General features: G+C 38.3%; 1 protein-coding gene across 1 annotated transcript in view; it reads right to left on the reverse strand.

Moving 5' to 3' along the window:
- Positions 1-6630: 6630 nt before the first annotated feature.
- Positions 6631-16239, reverse strand: part of LMO7 (LIM domain 7) — a 91982-nt gene continuing 82373 nt past the window's right edge. Inside the window, 6 exon segments of the mRNA XM_031557830.1 lie at positions 6631-7368; positions 9730-9832; positions 11124-11232; positions 12535-12807; positions 13532-13751; positions 14860-14912. Coding sequence (XP_031413690.1) covers positions 7346-7368; positions 9730-9832; positions 11124-11232; positions 12535-12807; positions 13532-13751; positions 14860-14912 — 781 coding nt within the window. The 3' untranslated portion in view covers positions 6631-7345.

Genomic DNA, 16239 nt, shown 5'->3' on the forward strand with positions numbered 1-16239 from the left:
TAGAAGAAGCAGATGAAATTAAAGGATGGGTGAAAGCAAGATAGCTAGCGTAACACAGCACCCCCTGGCAGTCTAAAACTTGGTAGATTGACAGGGCTGACCTTCTTTACTTGCTGTGGTCCAAAAGTACTTGCAGCATTCAAATTATTGAGAGGATTGCAAGCTCAGCTGTAGTGTGAAACATTCTGATTAGCTTATCTCCTGACTGCTATTCTGCATTACACTGGGTTGGATGGCTGTTGCTCATTAAGAGGTGATAGCTGCAGCTAGCTGAAGGATGCTTTTTTACTGACTTGCTCCACTGCAGTCAATGGGGCTTTTCCTAAATGGTTTTAGAAATTCTTCTGATTGTTCAGACAGCAGTACACTAGTACAATTGCTGGCAGTAGTAATGAGGTACAGCACGTGAAACACATGGCTTATAAATGCAATAGTTTATGTCAGTAGGAATGAAGGCTGCTTAAAAAGAGGTATCACACACAAGATAAACTAACATCTCTCTCGCTTACATAAGTATCAAAAGACAGTAATTGTTATCGGTGCAGAGCTAGCTTTTGATGGAAGGTTGCAAGTTGGACCCCTCCTATCAATGCCTGTCACACACAGCAGGAACAAATTGTGTTTGTGCATCTTACACTTCATGCTGAGAAATAAAAATGCAGTGTAATCTTACCCCTCTGTCAATCGAGACACATTAGCATGGGAATCTCTTCCTAAAACAGGAAAATCAGAACCACAAAGGAATTCTAGCATAGTTATTCCCACAAAGGCAATTCAATGCCTTACTTATCATACCAAAAGATTTAATCAACAAAATTCCTGTCTGAAAGCTCTTATCTATAATCTATGGATTATGCGAAGAAATTCTTCTAGAACTTCAGATTTTTAAATGCTCTTAAAGATTATTTCCACTCCATGTTACATATTTTTCTGGGAAGTTTTATGTTGCAATTCACTGAGTGAGGTCTAAAGTAGCCATAGCATCCTCCTATGGAATTAATCTTCTATTTTCTGACTGAAGTGGTCAAAAAAAATAAAAAAAGTGCAAGTATAAGAAATGAAGCCGGGGAAAAAATGGGGAATATATCAAAGTCATAATGTACAATGTAGGAGAGAAAATGAAGGAACAAAATGTTAATCCAATGCTGGGAGCCTAATCAATTAAATGAATGAAAACAAAATTATAATAATCTATCTAGTTTATTAAAATAAAATAGCTTAAAAAATCCACAATTTTTGACAGTACTAATGAAACACTGGAACAATTTAGTTTGACACGTGGAAGATTTTCAATCATTTGTATTTCTTAGAACTACACAGGGCTTCTTTCCAACAAAGAATGTAAGTTGTGTTCAGTGTAGGAAATATTGGGTAAGAGACTGTGGTCTTTGTAGTGATATAGTCAGATGTAACGACTGCAGCATCCTCATCTGACACCAAAACAGGTCAATTTTCATCCCAGAAGAGACACATGCAGTTGAAGCACCAAGAAACAGCACAACTGGTTGGCTGCCTAGAAGCAATGGAAAATTCCCATTCAGGCAAAGTTGCCCTGGCACAACTGCTTGCAGAAGGCCATTTGAAATAGTGTGCTGTACTGACCACAGGTCTGCTCTGAGTAGATCATGTTTACATATCACTGAACTCAACCGTGAACAAACCATTCAACAGCTCTAGCTATTTCCGCCCCTTCTATTATGATTAATAAAAGAATCTGTGTACACAGTCCTGTACACTTAAATAAGTGCTTCAACTCTTTCTGCAACGTTGTCTGTTAAAGCAAACCTACTGAAGCCAACAAGAACACTACATCGCTCTTGACTGTTTATTGCCTTTAGCAGCTGCTTAATTGACACGACTGTTTCCAGTAGGACAAATATGAAAACTCTTCAGCTTTAATGAACTTCTCCCATTCAAGAATATTCTTTTTGTGAGTGAACACTCTAGATTATTATCCTCTGTTGTTTCATGTAGGAGCTCCAAGTGCCCCAGAAGCATGATGCTAAAATGAAAATGTTGAAGAGCTTTCAGCACCAAGCTGTCCTTCATGTAATTATGCCTGCTGCTAATAGCCTTCCATTAAAGCCACGACACAGGTTTTGTTAGTCCTCTGCAAACAAATGATGGAAATTTAAAATACCACTACAAGCGTACCAGTTTTCAGGGTGAGTTCAAATTACCAGACTTCAAACCTCTTTAGCCTCTGTAAATGACAAGGTGGGTAATGTTGTAATAGCTATTAGTGAAGAGAAGCACTGAACTTACGACTAGAAACTATGAAAATCTTCCATGGGACTCACCTGGGAGGTGCTTTCCTGAAAGTAATGAGACTACTCTGCCCACTGCTGCTGGTATCGGTGTGAGTTTCAAACTCAAGACACTGGGATCAATGAATAGCTCACTGCACAAATCCAGACACTAACCAGCAATCCTTGCTGTGCTCCAACTTGTCTGAAGAGTTGAAGGCTTAGGGAATCAAACTTGGAAATATATGGCAGAAATCTTTCAAACAAACAAACAAACACTTAAAGGCATCTCAGTAAAAATAAGAGCATATGCAATACCTCAAATTTCATTCAGAGATGACTGATTTGTTTGTTCTTCTTACGTACTGGAGAAATGCCACAGTAACTTCACAATGAAGGCTACAGAAAGCATTTTAATTTTTCAAGTGCCATGTTATTAAACATTGTCCTATGCCAGTGCCAGTATCAGGAAACCACTCATTTCCAAACAAAATGAAAGATGCATTGCAATTAATTAGTTTATATCCTGTATGTTAAGATAAATTAAAGATTTAGCTGAATCATAGTTTCTCAGACATTTCGCAGAGAATCCAGTCAGCATTAAGGCAGGCAAAAATGCAAGTGTCTACATGTGAGCTAGTATTCACATTCATTTTGAAGTCAGTGAAACAAAGCCGATGGTCACCCTTTAGCGGACCATCTAGCCATTGATCTATGTAATCACATCTTTCCTCTACATTCAGTACCTTGATTCAGTTGCTTGCTCATGAAGCTCTGCTGCCCTTTCAGATGCTCAAAAGCATCACACAAGACCTGCAGCAGCAGTTGCTCAACTACCTCCTAAATTCTAGCATGGTATCCTGAGCCCCTAGCTAATACCCTGGACACTTGACAATATTCCATGCATCAACAGGCCACTAAGAGTAAAGAACTGAGCTGAACCCTAAATCCCCAATTTTAATGGGAATACAGGTCTACTTCACGTTTAGATACCTACATTATATCTAAGGATAATCCCCTGACACAAGTCCGTGACAGGGGGAAACAGGCACCGGGAAAAAGGAAAAAAAGAAAAAGAAAAAGAAGAGTTACCAACAGTTTGTCGCGACCCGGCCGGCCCCGGACCGCGTGCGCTCCAGGACAGGGGGAAGGGCAGAGAGCTAGCAGATAGTTTTAACGAAAAGAAAACACAATGGCAACGATCTGAGGAGGAACGGTAATTTACTGAATTGAACTAAAATCACACAAACGAGAAAGACAAGAGTATCCAAAATGCGAATCAAACCACAATAGTGCGAGGGACAGCACGTGCTTTCCTCCGCGGCGAGATGAGATGGCTGAGCCGGGGCCGGAAGGAAGAGGCCCGGTTCCTCCGGAGATGCCGCCCTTCCCATCAGGATACTCACAATGCCCATAAGGGGCAGTAAAAGGGACCAGAACATTAATTCTTTAACTCCCACTGGTCCACATGATGTTCTGATGTGGAATACTGACAACAAAAAAATCACAAAACCACGACAATTTGCAAGCCTGCAGTTAAGGATTTTTAACCTTAAACAGGACAACTGAAGCTAATAAAAAGAAGGAGAGCGACTGATTCTTCTTCCTTGAACAACATCTTAGATTCTATTTACTTTTTTTTTTTTCTTTTTTCCACCTAACAAAATACACCAAAATGCTCCTCAAGGAATCATTTAGATTATTTTTCTTCATAGGACATGCTCTCTTTCCTCTTCTTCCTACTTATTACTGGTTGAAGCAGCAGCTAATTAACCAACTGGCAGACAAAATCAAGTCAGACTGCTCAGGTTCAGTCATACATCATGCTTCCATAATGTAAAGCCTGGGTCTGTCTCCCAGCCTAAGAGATTGTTCTTTTTAGAACTCTCAATAAAATTCTCCTTAAAACTCTCAGTTTGGTATCATTTAATAAATGTGGCTCTCCTTAAGGAAAAAAAAAATCAAAATCAAACTCATTTCCTTTTTGCAACTGCAACATGTGTTCTCTTGTAGGGAGAGAGTCCCATTCTCCAAACATTTCAATCAATAGCCTTGATGTGCTCTCACTCAGGTTTTGATACCTCGGCTTCCTTGGTCTTCTTGACAACCTCTTGTTGACTAAGCACTTCTCCATATGTCAAACACTAACGCAGAGATAATTTCAGGTACAGCATTTCAGAAAGAGGAGCATCGGCAAGATTAAAACCACAGACAGGACTCTCTATTGTGAGAGCTGCATTTACACACTGCCACCTTGTGTTGCTAGTGCATAACTGGTTTTGCTGAACTTCAACAAGAATTTTAGTATCAAAAGACACAAATAACATTCATAACATGAGCTTTTAGACCTCTTCCACTCCACGAGTTTTCTTTGCTTGCATTTACTAACCCAATTTAGAAAATACAGATTTAAAGGGTCTCTCCTAACAAGAGAGACCCTTTAAATGAGAAAAAGCTTCAAATTGAGTTTCAACTTTAGCTCTCTGAACCTCACTAAAGCTGACATTCCACTTGCTCTTGGGTGACAGTTAAACAAGTTGACGAAGTAACTATCTTTGTTTTGCAAAGATTCTACATTTACTAGCAGGGCAGGACATAGTTATTCACAGCCCCAGGCTACCTGGACTGTGTAAAAGCGCATCCGCATCACCTCTGTTGAGGATGTAATTGTATGTGATCTAACTAACATCCAAAATGGGTCAACATCCAATATGGGTTCCTACTTTAGGTGGCTCTCAGGGAACCAATCTTCTTCTAGCAGAAGCAAAGAGGGCCCAAGATTCCAGACAGCTGCGTAAGCAAGTTGTGTGAATATCCCTCAATTATGTGTATTCCAAGTCTAGGATCTTCATATCACCGTGTTCTCACATGATCTAGCATTACTTACCACAGTAGTAGAAATCAAAGTATCTTTTCCGACGCACTTCATATGAGACACTAACTGAATACCAAAAACCAAGGCCAAATCACAGAAGAGGTTGAACAAGGAGTTGAGCAAATTTGGGCTGTTGAGACATTTTAAACTTCTTTTTTTACAAAAAACATATGCAAATAATGTTTAGCACTTTGTGCTTTAGCATTTATTTGCAGGTAATTCCTTGATGAAAGAACTCATCTGTTCAGATCAAAACTTCAAGCAAACCAGGAGACAGGTGGAGTTAAAAGTGGGAGGAGTTATAGTAGGCCCACACAAATGAAGTACTCCCACTACAATAAAATGACATGATCCTCCCTTGGTGTCCTCAACTACTGCAGCTACAATCTCTTTCCCCAAATCCACTAATTCTCAGTAAACCCCTGAGATGAAGGGGCTACAAACTGCTTTGGTGCCATTCCTTGCAACAATTTGTGGTGCTTTTCCTACACATCCCAGCCATCCTCTTTGTTGGTTTCCTCCAAAAAGACGCTCTCAAATTCATCTGATCCACTTTTCATGTCTTCTTTGTAGCTTACAATGATGGATACAGAATGCTATAAACTTGTGCATGAATAGTGAATGAAGCCCCCAACACAAGAAGGTCATGGAGTTGTTAGAGCAGGTCCAGAGGAGGGCCACAAAGATGATCAGAGGTCCAGAGCACCTCCACTGTGAGGACAGGCTGAGAGAGCTGGGGCTTTTCAGCCTGGAGAAGGCTGCAGGAAGACCTTACAGCAGACTTCCAGTACATGAAGGGGGCCTACAGGAAAACTGAGGAGGGAGGGCACATCACAACAGGACAAGGGAAAATGGTTTTAAACTTGAAGAGGGTAGATTTAGACTAGATATTAGGAAGAAATTATTTATTGTGAGGATGGTGAGACACTGGAATGGGCTGCCCAGTGAGGCTGTGGTTGCCCTCTCCAGGAAGGTGTCCCTGCCTACATCAGAACATTGGAAGTAGGTGATCTTAAGGGTCCCTTCCAAACCAAACCACTGTATGATTCCATGCAAGCATTTGGGAAGGAAAGTGATGAATACAATCTAGGAGCCACTGATGAAAAACCCCTAAGGCTCTTTTGAGATGTATTTTCAGAAGCTGCAGAATCTAACCCAGAATATTTTCAGTGCCTCATTTCTACTCACAGCTAGAAAACCCCAGGTAACTTCCATCTCTTCTGATTATCCTATTTTAGGGACACAGGACAAAGAACCAGTGTCATCACTAACATTAAAAGCTGAAGAGAAAGAGCACAAGAAGTTTGAAAGCAGAAGTACGTATAAATTTAGAAGTCTACTACCAGAAGTGAAGAGAGAAAAGCAATAACTATTGTTCTTACACATATTTAGGGTGGCATTTTAAGCCTAAATTGCATTTAAAATGATGTCCCAGGACAATATTCAAACAAATTCAGCTTAACACGTTACCAATACATTTTGTTAGAAAGAAAGAAAATAAGCTTCTAATAAATGCAACATCAGAAATTTTATTTACAAATATACTGTAATTCAACAACCATTCTTCACCTAGTTTGAGGAGGGAAAAAGTGATAGTTACATTTTTCAAAAGGAAAAAGAGAATTCTTTCCCCTTAAGTGGATTTCATGGAATATTATGCCTTCACCACTGAGCAAACAGGTAATTCTTTGTATTTGTTTCAAAAAAGCACAATTTTAGAAACCAGCGTATGGAAAGCAAACACATTTGTGTGCATTTAAACGCAGCTTCATATTAACCTAGAGAATTCACTTTCAGTATATGTCAAAAATAAAGACAGCAATTGCAAATATATATTTATATTAAGTATTTCTCTAATGCTCATTTCAAGAGCTTAGAAACAAAATACCCTCTTCATATACCATTGGAAAGTCAGCTAGTTGATTATAAGCCTCAAAAATATTTTGAAGTTATTACTGAAAATATACTTATTCTCCCTTGTGCTTTCAGTACTTAAAGCTGAAAAAGTGAAAGCATTTTCCTCAGATACTTCCTTACTGCAATTACTTTATCATAAATAAAAATACAGTTATATGAAGAATATAATGCATTGCTATGAAGACTAGGCAAGCAAAAGAGTTACTTTTAGAAAACACACACACACAATATATATATTTATAGATCTACATCAGCAGCAATCACCTCTTCTTCTGTCTGCAACAGTGGTTTTATATCTAGGTTTGCTTCACATGGAGGTTGGTTGTCCAGCTGTTAAGAGAGAAACAGAAGAAACTAATTAAATTCTTGCTACTGAAGAATCATAGTGACGAAAATTCAAGTTTCCACCTAAAAGTTGTCAGATAATGGTATTACCATATCTATTAAAAGCTGTAACACATAGTAAGGCATACATTCTGAGTCTAGCAAGCCAAATGTCATAAACAATACAAATTTGAGCTTAATCCAACTACAGCACAGCAAATATTTAAGGCCAAATAACTTTCCACAGAACACGCACCTTACCCAGGTTTTAAGGAATTGTTTTTGGTATTAACACAAAGACAGGTTCACTTTTTTCTTTTTTTCTCCTAAATTTACCCTTCAACAATTCAATTAAGATTTCCTAAATAATTATAGCAATATATATGTTTTAAAAGTTTCTTATCCAGTCTCTCTGCACATATTTAAGGGCATCTGCCAACACATCAGTTTTTCACCACAATTTTACAAGATTAAAACATAAAATCAACATAAAATTGTGCAAACAAACCATAAAATTACATTGCAAATATTACTAATCTTACAATTTTTCAAAGCCTCTGGCCAGTACATTCATGTTTCAAAATAATGAATCATCAGAAAAGGTGTCATGAAGTACTAATCTGCAAAGTTATCTGCATTACACACCAGTGCTGCATTGCCAGTACATATTCTCATGGCAGTACTTACACAGCTGGCCTTTGTATTGTTCAAAACACTAATTTTACTCTTTCATTCTCTACCAACAAGTTCCCATTGGCTAACTTATTTTTTGAGGTGCCCACTCACCCAGGAAGATGCAGTCTGACGGGAAGGGTATACAACCACTTCTCACAGATTAACTTTGCTCCTGAAAGGCTACTCAACATCGTGAGTTTATAAGCTATAATGTCGGAGAGAGACTAAATTGCACTTGATCTGGGATAAATTTTTTGGTTACTGTCATCACAAAATGCTACCATATCAGGGACTAAATAAAAAGACTCCTTTCAGTTTCAAACTTATCAAACTCATCCAGAAGTTTTGCATACAAAAGAAAAGGAAAGCTAAAATGACATGAGCAGGCTCCAGACTGAATTGCTCACACATTTGGGTGCCTTAGAGAGGAACATGGTCACTTTGGCATGGTTTTGTTCTCAACAAAAAGACTTTCTCTGAAAAGCAATTTGGAGAGATCTGACCAGTGCTCTGGATCACCTTCAGAGGGAAGGTAATGACTTTCTTCTTCTTTCCACTGATCACAGAGGTTTCCCTGCACCTAATGTTAGCCTCTGTGAATGCACCAGTAGCATCAAGTAGTGGGTTTTTTTCTTTTCAGCACCACACAATTATTTCTGTGGTGCAGGCAAATTTTCCTTCTCCTGCAAGCCAGAAAGAGCCTGAAAACAGCAAAAGCATCAGATGCAACATTTTTCTTTTTCTGAGCCGGGTTCTAAACCAGCAGATGCCCAAGTCCTGCTCATGTGTTGTAGCATGAGTATCTGCTCCCTCCACTGCCTTCTGGACCACAGTGAGAAAAATGTGCCAGCTCATGTAGAAACACGCACATGTTTCCCAGGAAGTCATTCAGAAGCCCTTTCCATTAGCTGAATTTAATCACTTTAAATAATTCCTTACTTTCTAAGTAGAGTATATAACTCTAAAAGTAGAGTAATATAAAATTCCAGAGGCTTCTCAAAACTAGGAGATTGTCTACCATCTCATATGACAGCAGAAAAAAACACCACCATTATTATTCAAAGCCTTAACATCATGCTCCAGTAAATCAGAATTCTGCAAATTATAATAAAGGAAAAAATACATACTGCACCTTTTAATTAAGATCTGTAAGTAAACCAATTCCTGCTGAACTTGTACCTAAATGAATAACCAATCACAGACCTATAATTCAAATAATAATAGCATCGCAAAAAGAAAGCAGCATTTGTGCCACCTGCATAGGATAAATTAATATCTTTCCAATTACATGCTAGGATTGAACTAAATACATACTCAAATTACTTTTTTTTTAATCAAAGTAGACAGTTTTTCAGGAAGACTCCTCTGCTATCAAGAGAAGACTGCTCAGCAACTTACAGCTCCTTGACACCATTTTCTCAGATCTATGAAGAAAGCAAGATGACTACACTGTGTTGTGTTTGAAAATGCTCAATAACAAGGTGGTAAAAAGAGCTACTAGGACATTAGAAGTTCAGAATGGCTACCCTACAGAAGACAGAAATTGGCAATCAAACCTTTCTGAACATTCATTAACACAGCAATGTGAAATAAAACAGAAAAGCTATCAACTGGTTCAGCTATACAAACACTTGAAGTTTCACAGCACCAAGAACAACCATAGTCATGCACGCTGCTGTCAAGCTGCCTTACTTTTAAATCTGAGATAGCAGTCGTTGCAGAAGAGTTTGTTGTTTCGGATCCTGACTTCAGCTCCAGAGCGGGATCCCCCAAGGTCACATTCACAGGCAACGCACTGCATGACAGATGAGTAATTAGCAACTCCTTACAAAATACTGAAGAAACAATTCTTCAAAAGGAGCTTGGATTAAATCCAGCAAGGCTTGAGCCATAAACCCACAATCACTAGAAGCAAACGTGTAACAGTTAGTGGACTGAAATGCAATGCAAGATAGTCAGGAAGTATCTTAAGGCGAGGACTGGACAACAGATAGAGATACACCAACTAAGCAAAGAAAGACTAGACACCATTTAGAGATTAGTTCATTAAATTGAATTTGAACTTCAGTTTCTCTGAAAGCTAGCTCAACAAGGAAGAATTTGTTGCCTACATGGAAACAATGATTTTGACACAGAACACCTGAGTGTGCTTCTCTCAGACTTCCATATGGCAGCACGTGTGCTGAGGTCCTCAGTCCTTTGGCACTCAAACTTGTGTGTCCCACAGTTTCCTGATTTTGCATCACAGAAACAAGTTTTTATGCGGAAAGAAGGGACAATTTCATTTTTCTTTAACACACTAATAAAGGGCTAGATAGCTTTCATGCTAACACTAAACAATTTATCTAACGTGGCTGAATAAACCTTTGCTATGGATATGAACCACTTCTGAAAAGACTAACACTATCCTTACTGAATTTATGAAAATAACTGTCTACTCAAAACATGTCTGCTTAAATAGAAATGAATTTCATGAATGGCAAATCGTTCACTTAATCTTAAGACATTTTAGAAAAAATTTCTGATTGCCTTACGTAAGCAGACCCATTGTCCAGAATACATGTTCTGGAGGCATGGAGTGAAGACCAGCCTCTACTGACTACTATCCACATTGGGCAGCACTAAGAATATCTTTGAGTCAACCTCTTTCAATACTCCTGATAATTGAGTGAGGCACAGAGAGGGTTTTATTAAAGCCATGGAAAATGCAAGGTTAGATGGCACCTCCACAGCAGAGTAATTCCTCATTCAGTCCTCAGACAGAGGAATTACAAGCACTTTTACAACCTTTGCAGAAGGCATTTACTCTCCTGTGTTTGCCCCACGCTGATTTCTCTAGGAGATGGGATTTTTTGTTGTCAATTCTAAGAAAGAAATGTGGTCTTACAGTCAACATTCCTTCTCATTAACTTTGAGTGCTAAATGCCTGCAGATAGGACTGCCTCATGGAAATCTGCAGGTAACACACTTCAGAGTAGAAGGCAAAGCAGGTGATTTTAGTAGAGCCCCTGTGAGTATAACATTGAGTAGCCATGCGTGCTTCTGATTAGTTCCTGTTTCTTCACAGCTTTATTCCCAGCTCTCACCTTAAAACAATGTAAATGATAACAAAGACCAAGAGACTCAATGATCATGGCTGCTCCTTTGCCCAGAACGTTATTACAGTATGAACAGATTTTCTTCCCACTGACTGACCTAGATACAGAACAAAAATCCTTAAAACCAGCTTGAAAAGGTTTAAAAGAGAAAAGTTAAAGATTTCTTGAGATTAAAAACAAAAACATGCTGGCAAAAAGTGGACTACTAAGCTGCTCAAGGAAAATAAATTGAAGAGGAATATTATTATATTATAGGGAAATCTGAAGTGTTATAATTAAGATCAAAGTTACATAGGAACAGATGAAGAAGTTTGTCACATTCCTGGGAGAGATTTCATTGTATAAAATACCTTCTACAAATAAACTTGAAACTACATTACATTTAGAGAGTAAAAGCAGACTGCTTTTCTGTTCCTACCTCGTTTCTTATTTGCAGAAGATCATCCTGAAGGCTACGTTTTAGCAAGCATTCCCACCAAGTCCTACCATCTGCACCTTGTTAGATAACAGGAGGCTAGTCCTGAATATACAGAATTATCTCAACTCTTTGAACATGAGCCATACAGAGGTAGATTTCCTTAGATCTACCGAACTGTTAGCAAATCAGAAAATGGAAATGAGAACAAGATAAGCACACGTTTAAGTAGGTCATTTTTTTACATTAAAAAGAATGTAAAAATCTTTTTTTTTTAAAGACAATTTATCAAAAAGTGTCTGAGAGTCTAAGAGTTAGTGTAGCTGTGTTTACAGTGCTGTTAAATATAATATATGTAATTGCATGTGGATGATCTTACCTCAAGGTGTTTTTAAAATGTTTCAAGTATATAAAAGAGCAGAGCTATCTATCACAACTAAGTTACACTTTGTTTCAAAATACATTGCAATCCTTGCTTTCTCCTCCAAGATGAAAAAAACCAACCATCCTAGTCTGTAATTGGATTATGAGCATTCCTGAGTGCTCACTGAGATGAGATGGACCATATGCCAGGAAGAGGGGAGGAGAAATGAAGATGACAGTCATAAAGTGTGGGTTTGAGGAATCTGCTTTTAAAACACACCTCAGGAAATAAATATCAGAAATGCCAACTGGAGTAGGTTTTACTAAGTATTTTGGTAACCAGCATACAGCTATGAGATTGGAGATTTATTATTCCAGTTCATTTTTCTTAACCTATGTGAAGCACTGATGACAAACCTGAGGAATTTTCTGTATGACCTGAGCAGGGAAGTCATACCAGCCTGCAGTTCCACTGTCCCATTCAGCAAGAAAACTGCAGGTGCTTTTCAGACTTGTTAATTAACATTATGTAAATGCTGCTGCAGAACACCGCATCTACAGAGTCCGCTCTTCAGCACAGCCTAACATGTGTGTCTTCCCAGCTGAAGGGCACCTACTCACCTGCTGCGCATCTGCGACCCTGGCTGGGAAGCAGAAACAGGAGATTGCACCCGGGGGGCTGCCTGGGATGCAGGTGGGGCTCTCACAGAGGTGGTCACAGAAGGTGCTTTGGCAGAGGAAGGAGTGCACATGTAGGCCCGGTTTGAAGTGGACACTGGGCGGCTGTGATCCTGATTAGAGGACAGGGATGAAGTGGAGGAGGACTGGTTCAACCTCGAGTGGTGCCTCCATGAGCTTGTTCTTGAAGAATCAAGATTGTCCAAAGACTCCCCTCTGTAACACAGATACATATACAGATGTAAATGGCAGTACAGCTGAAGCAGAAGAGCTATATTCTGATTTCAAAACGGAAAAATATCTTATGATTTTTAAGATTTTCTAGCATGAATATATTTGTCTAGTCATCTTGAGGGTATTCTAAACACACCAACTTTAATATTTGAATTGCAAATTATCCTTTGTGTTCAGTCCTAGTCTCCAGGAATAAAAAAAATAGAGGTGAAGGAGAGGTGGCACTTAATGTCTGCAGAGTAAGAGTAAAACACTCTTTGCTGCAGCCTTGTAAGAGTGAACTATGCCAGAATCCTCAGCAACAGACCTCAGTTAGTGGGTTGTTTTTGTAGTCTTTAAGGGATACCAGATTGAAAATAACAATCCATGTAGGCTGGACAGCCACATCGTCTATGAAGAAGGTGCTGGCCCATTAGCCAAACATTCTCCTGACTGATAACTCAGGTGTTTCCTAAGTGACAAACCCAACATTCATACATTACTTACAGAAAGAAATGAACTCGAGACTTTCTGATCCAATACTTCTGTGTTACAGTGTTATATTTTTCAGCTACAACAATTTCCACAATAAATTATTTTACTGAAATTCTTAAGCATATCTGTCAGTACTGCTGATTTCCAGTGCTGTTATATCAGCCAAGAAATCAACAGTTAATTGCAGACATGATTAATGAGAGACAAAGTTAATTTTTAACATGATTCCTACCTCCTCATACTACTGCTGTATAGACTGATTGGCTCCTTATGCACACTGGAACTGCGTTGCCTAATCCAGCTGCTGTCTGTGTGTAGAGATGTTTTCTTCCTCATTTCCTGAAGGATTTGTTGCCTCTCTAACTCTGCTGCAGACAGGTTGTGCTCCTTCTGAGACCCCTTCTGTGACTCATTCGTGTTCCAAGACCTCTCTGAATGCTTGCTCTGAGTACCTGTTAGGACAAGACACAGGCACAAAAGCAATTGTCAAGCATATAGCACTCCAAGTACAACTCCAGAAGCATTCATCATCACATTCTCAAGCTTCTTTCTACATTTGTGTATATGTCTATATAAAAAAATTAATACAGAATGTCTATTACTTGGATGCTGTGGTAACTAACCAGTGGAAATGAGATTATGCAGTAAAAGACCTTTCAATAGCTGTTTGAATTTTTGAAAGAGGAAAGCAACAAGTCCTCTTTCTCTCATCTCTGTTGACAGTTAGAGGACAACATTTTTTTCTTTATTTTCTAAACCCAGTAATTATCTCTCACAGTAAAATCATTTAATTAAGAAAGTTACTCAACAGTAAGTCACTTCAATTTAAATTTCAATACTGCTCTGATTACAGATGCGCTCTTAATTTTATTGCCATCCATTACCATTATAAAATACTGTGGAAGTGTATTCTCCCATTACTTTCAATGATTAAGCTTTAACGTGTGAAAGCAATGCTGTCCATTTACAATATTTCCTCTAAGGCACCATTTACCTTTACTAACCGTGTTTTAGACATAAGTGTAGCTTTCAGAAATTTTTTACTTTATAATACTTAGAAAGTCTTCCTCACTCTAGAAAAGCAGTAACAACTGATGGATAACTCAAGAAAGGCAGCAACAAAGCACAGTCCAGGAATATGCTTTGCCACTATGACAGTATCAAGAGCTGATTTTCATTTGTGCTATTTTTAAGCTAACAAAAGTTGAAAATGGCAAACGTATTGAAAACATCAGTCAATAAAAAAAAACTGCACATACCAAGCTGAGTCAACATGTCAGGAGAACAAGCATTTTCAATTATACACAGGCATGATAAGTTTTCATCTTCTGCGCTTTCAATCATCTAAAACTTCAGCATCTAAGATCTCTCTGCAATCAGCACTACTTCAAGACAGGAGTTAATCATATTTATCCAGTTGATGGTATGAATACCCTCTTGTTTTTAGAGCTTAACTATATTGTGTCATAGTACTTTGCTAATTAATTTTCTTAGGATAAGTGCTCCTGATATACCTGTTTTAAAAATAAGTATAAAAAATAATATAAATTAAATACTTACTATTTCTGTTTGCATTGAAGTCATTCAGCTCTGAAATTGACTTGGATTTATTCCTAAAGATACAGAAAATATTCACTCAGCCAAGAAGGGTAAAGATCTTGGTGCAGATTACAGATACACAGCTCCTTTCTTTCAGTGTCCTTCTCATAAAATGCTTGCAATAAAAACCAATCAGGTGAACAATCAAAAACCAAAGACTAACAGGATATACAAGTGTCAAAAGAGGTGCCAGTATTGCACAACATAGGTAACCATATACTGAAAGCTGAAATCAAGTATTGAACATTCCCAATGCTTCAAGTGAAAATATCAGGGTCTGATCATTGTATTTGCTTAACCAAAAGTATGTTCAAAGCAAAGTCCCTTCCCTGTGGAAGCTCTCCAAAGAGTATAGTCAAGAAGCAATAACTTTAAAAGCAAGTTCATAAATGATTCAACTTCATGAGTAACTTAAATCACACTTCAGCACACACCACTAGACTGTAAGTTAAATACCTCCTCAAACACTGCACTCAGATTGTTCTCAGGAAACTTATTACTCACTGATTAATACCCAGCAGCATAATTTTTTAATGAGTTTTAGCCAAGAGATGCCATTCTCTATATAGGAAGAGAAAGAGCAAAAAGCTGGGTTTCTGACTTTACACATGATCTTCAGCAACACCTCTGTGCTATATTATTAGTCTGAAGTAACACATCCAGACTTCTTGTTTAAAACACTTCAGAAAGGAACAGAAGTCTTTTCTTGATACACAGCTCAAAGCTGCTACTGCAGTGTGCTTATGAGTACAGTACTGGATGCATAAGAATAGACTGAGGGAGTCTTGTCCTTTGACTGCAGACAAAGGATGCATAAACAATTTGCACCAAACTTTTTACTTCCCCAGATTTTGATTATTTTTTCTATCTTTGGGACATATGCAATGAATGCACAGCAGTTTGTATTGAGCAGGATATCAAAGAGCAGGTTGACCTTGTCTGGGCTGATTTTAAGCGCTTGAGTGTCTTCCCCATACACATACGCAAGAGATAACTATCTAGTGCATGCAGCTTCTGAAATTAGATATACAGATAAATTCATTATGGGTTCCTTGTAAAATCTGGGGCTCCTCTTTATGTAATAAGGCATGCTTATTCCAACAGTAAAAATCAACTAAATGCGCACCATAGCCCAAAACATAAAAGCTAGAAGAAAAGCTGTCTATTCAAAAGATCCAGGGAACCTGCATCAGCTAGTACATTCTGTAGAAAAGAATATAGGAAAAAAAACAAAAGAAGGCACATTTAGCAGGTGGCACATTTATCATCACATCCTGATAAATATGCTGCTGCTGCCTGTCACATCCTTCCCTCGCTGTCTGAAAGTTTCACAGTCTTCAT

This window comes from Meleagris gallopavo, chromosome 1 (assembly GCF_000146605.3).
Source record: "Meleagris gallopavo isolate NT-WF06-2002-E0010 breed Aviagen turkey brand Nicholas breeding stock chromosome 1, Turkey_5.1, whole genome shotgun sequence".
In the NCBI taxonomy this organism is placed as follows: Eukaryota; Metazoa; Chordata; class Aves; order Galliformes; family Phasianidae; genus Meleagris; species Meleagris gallopavo.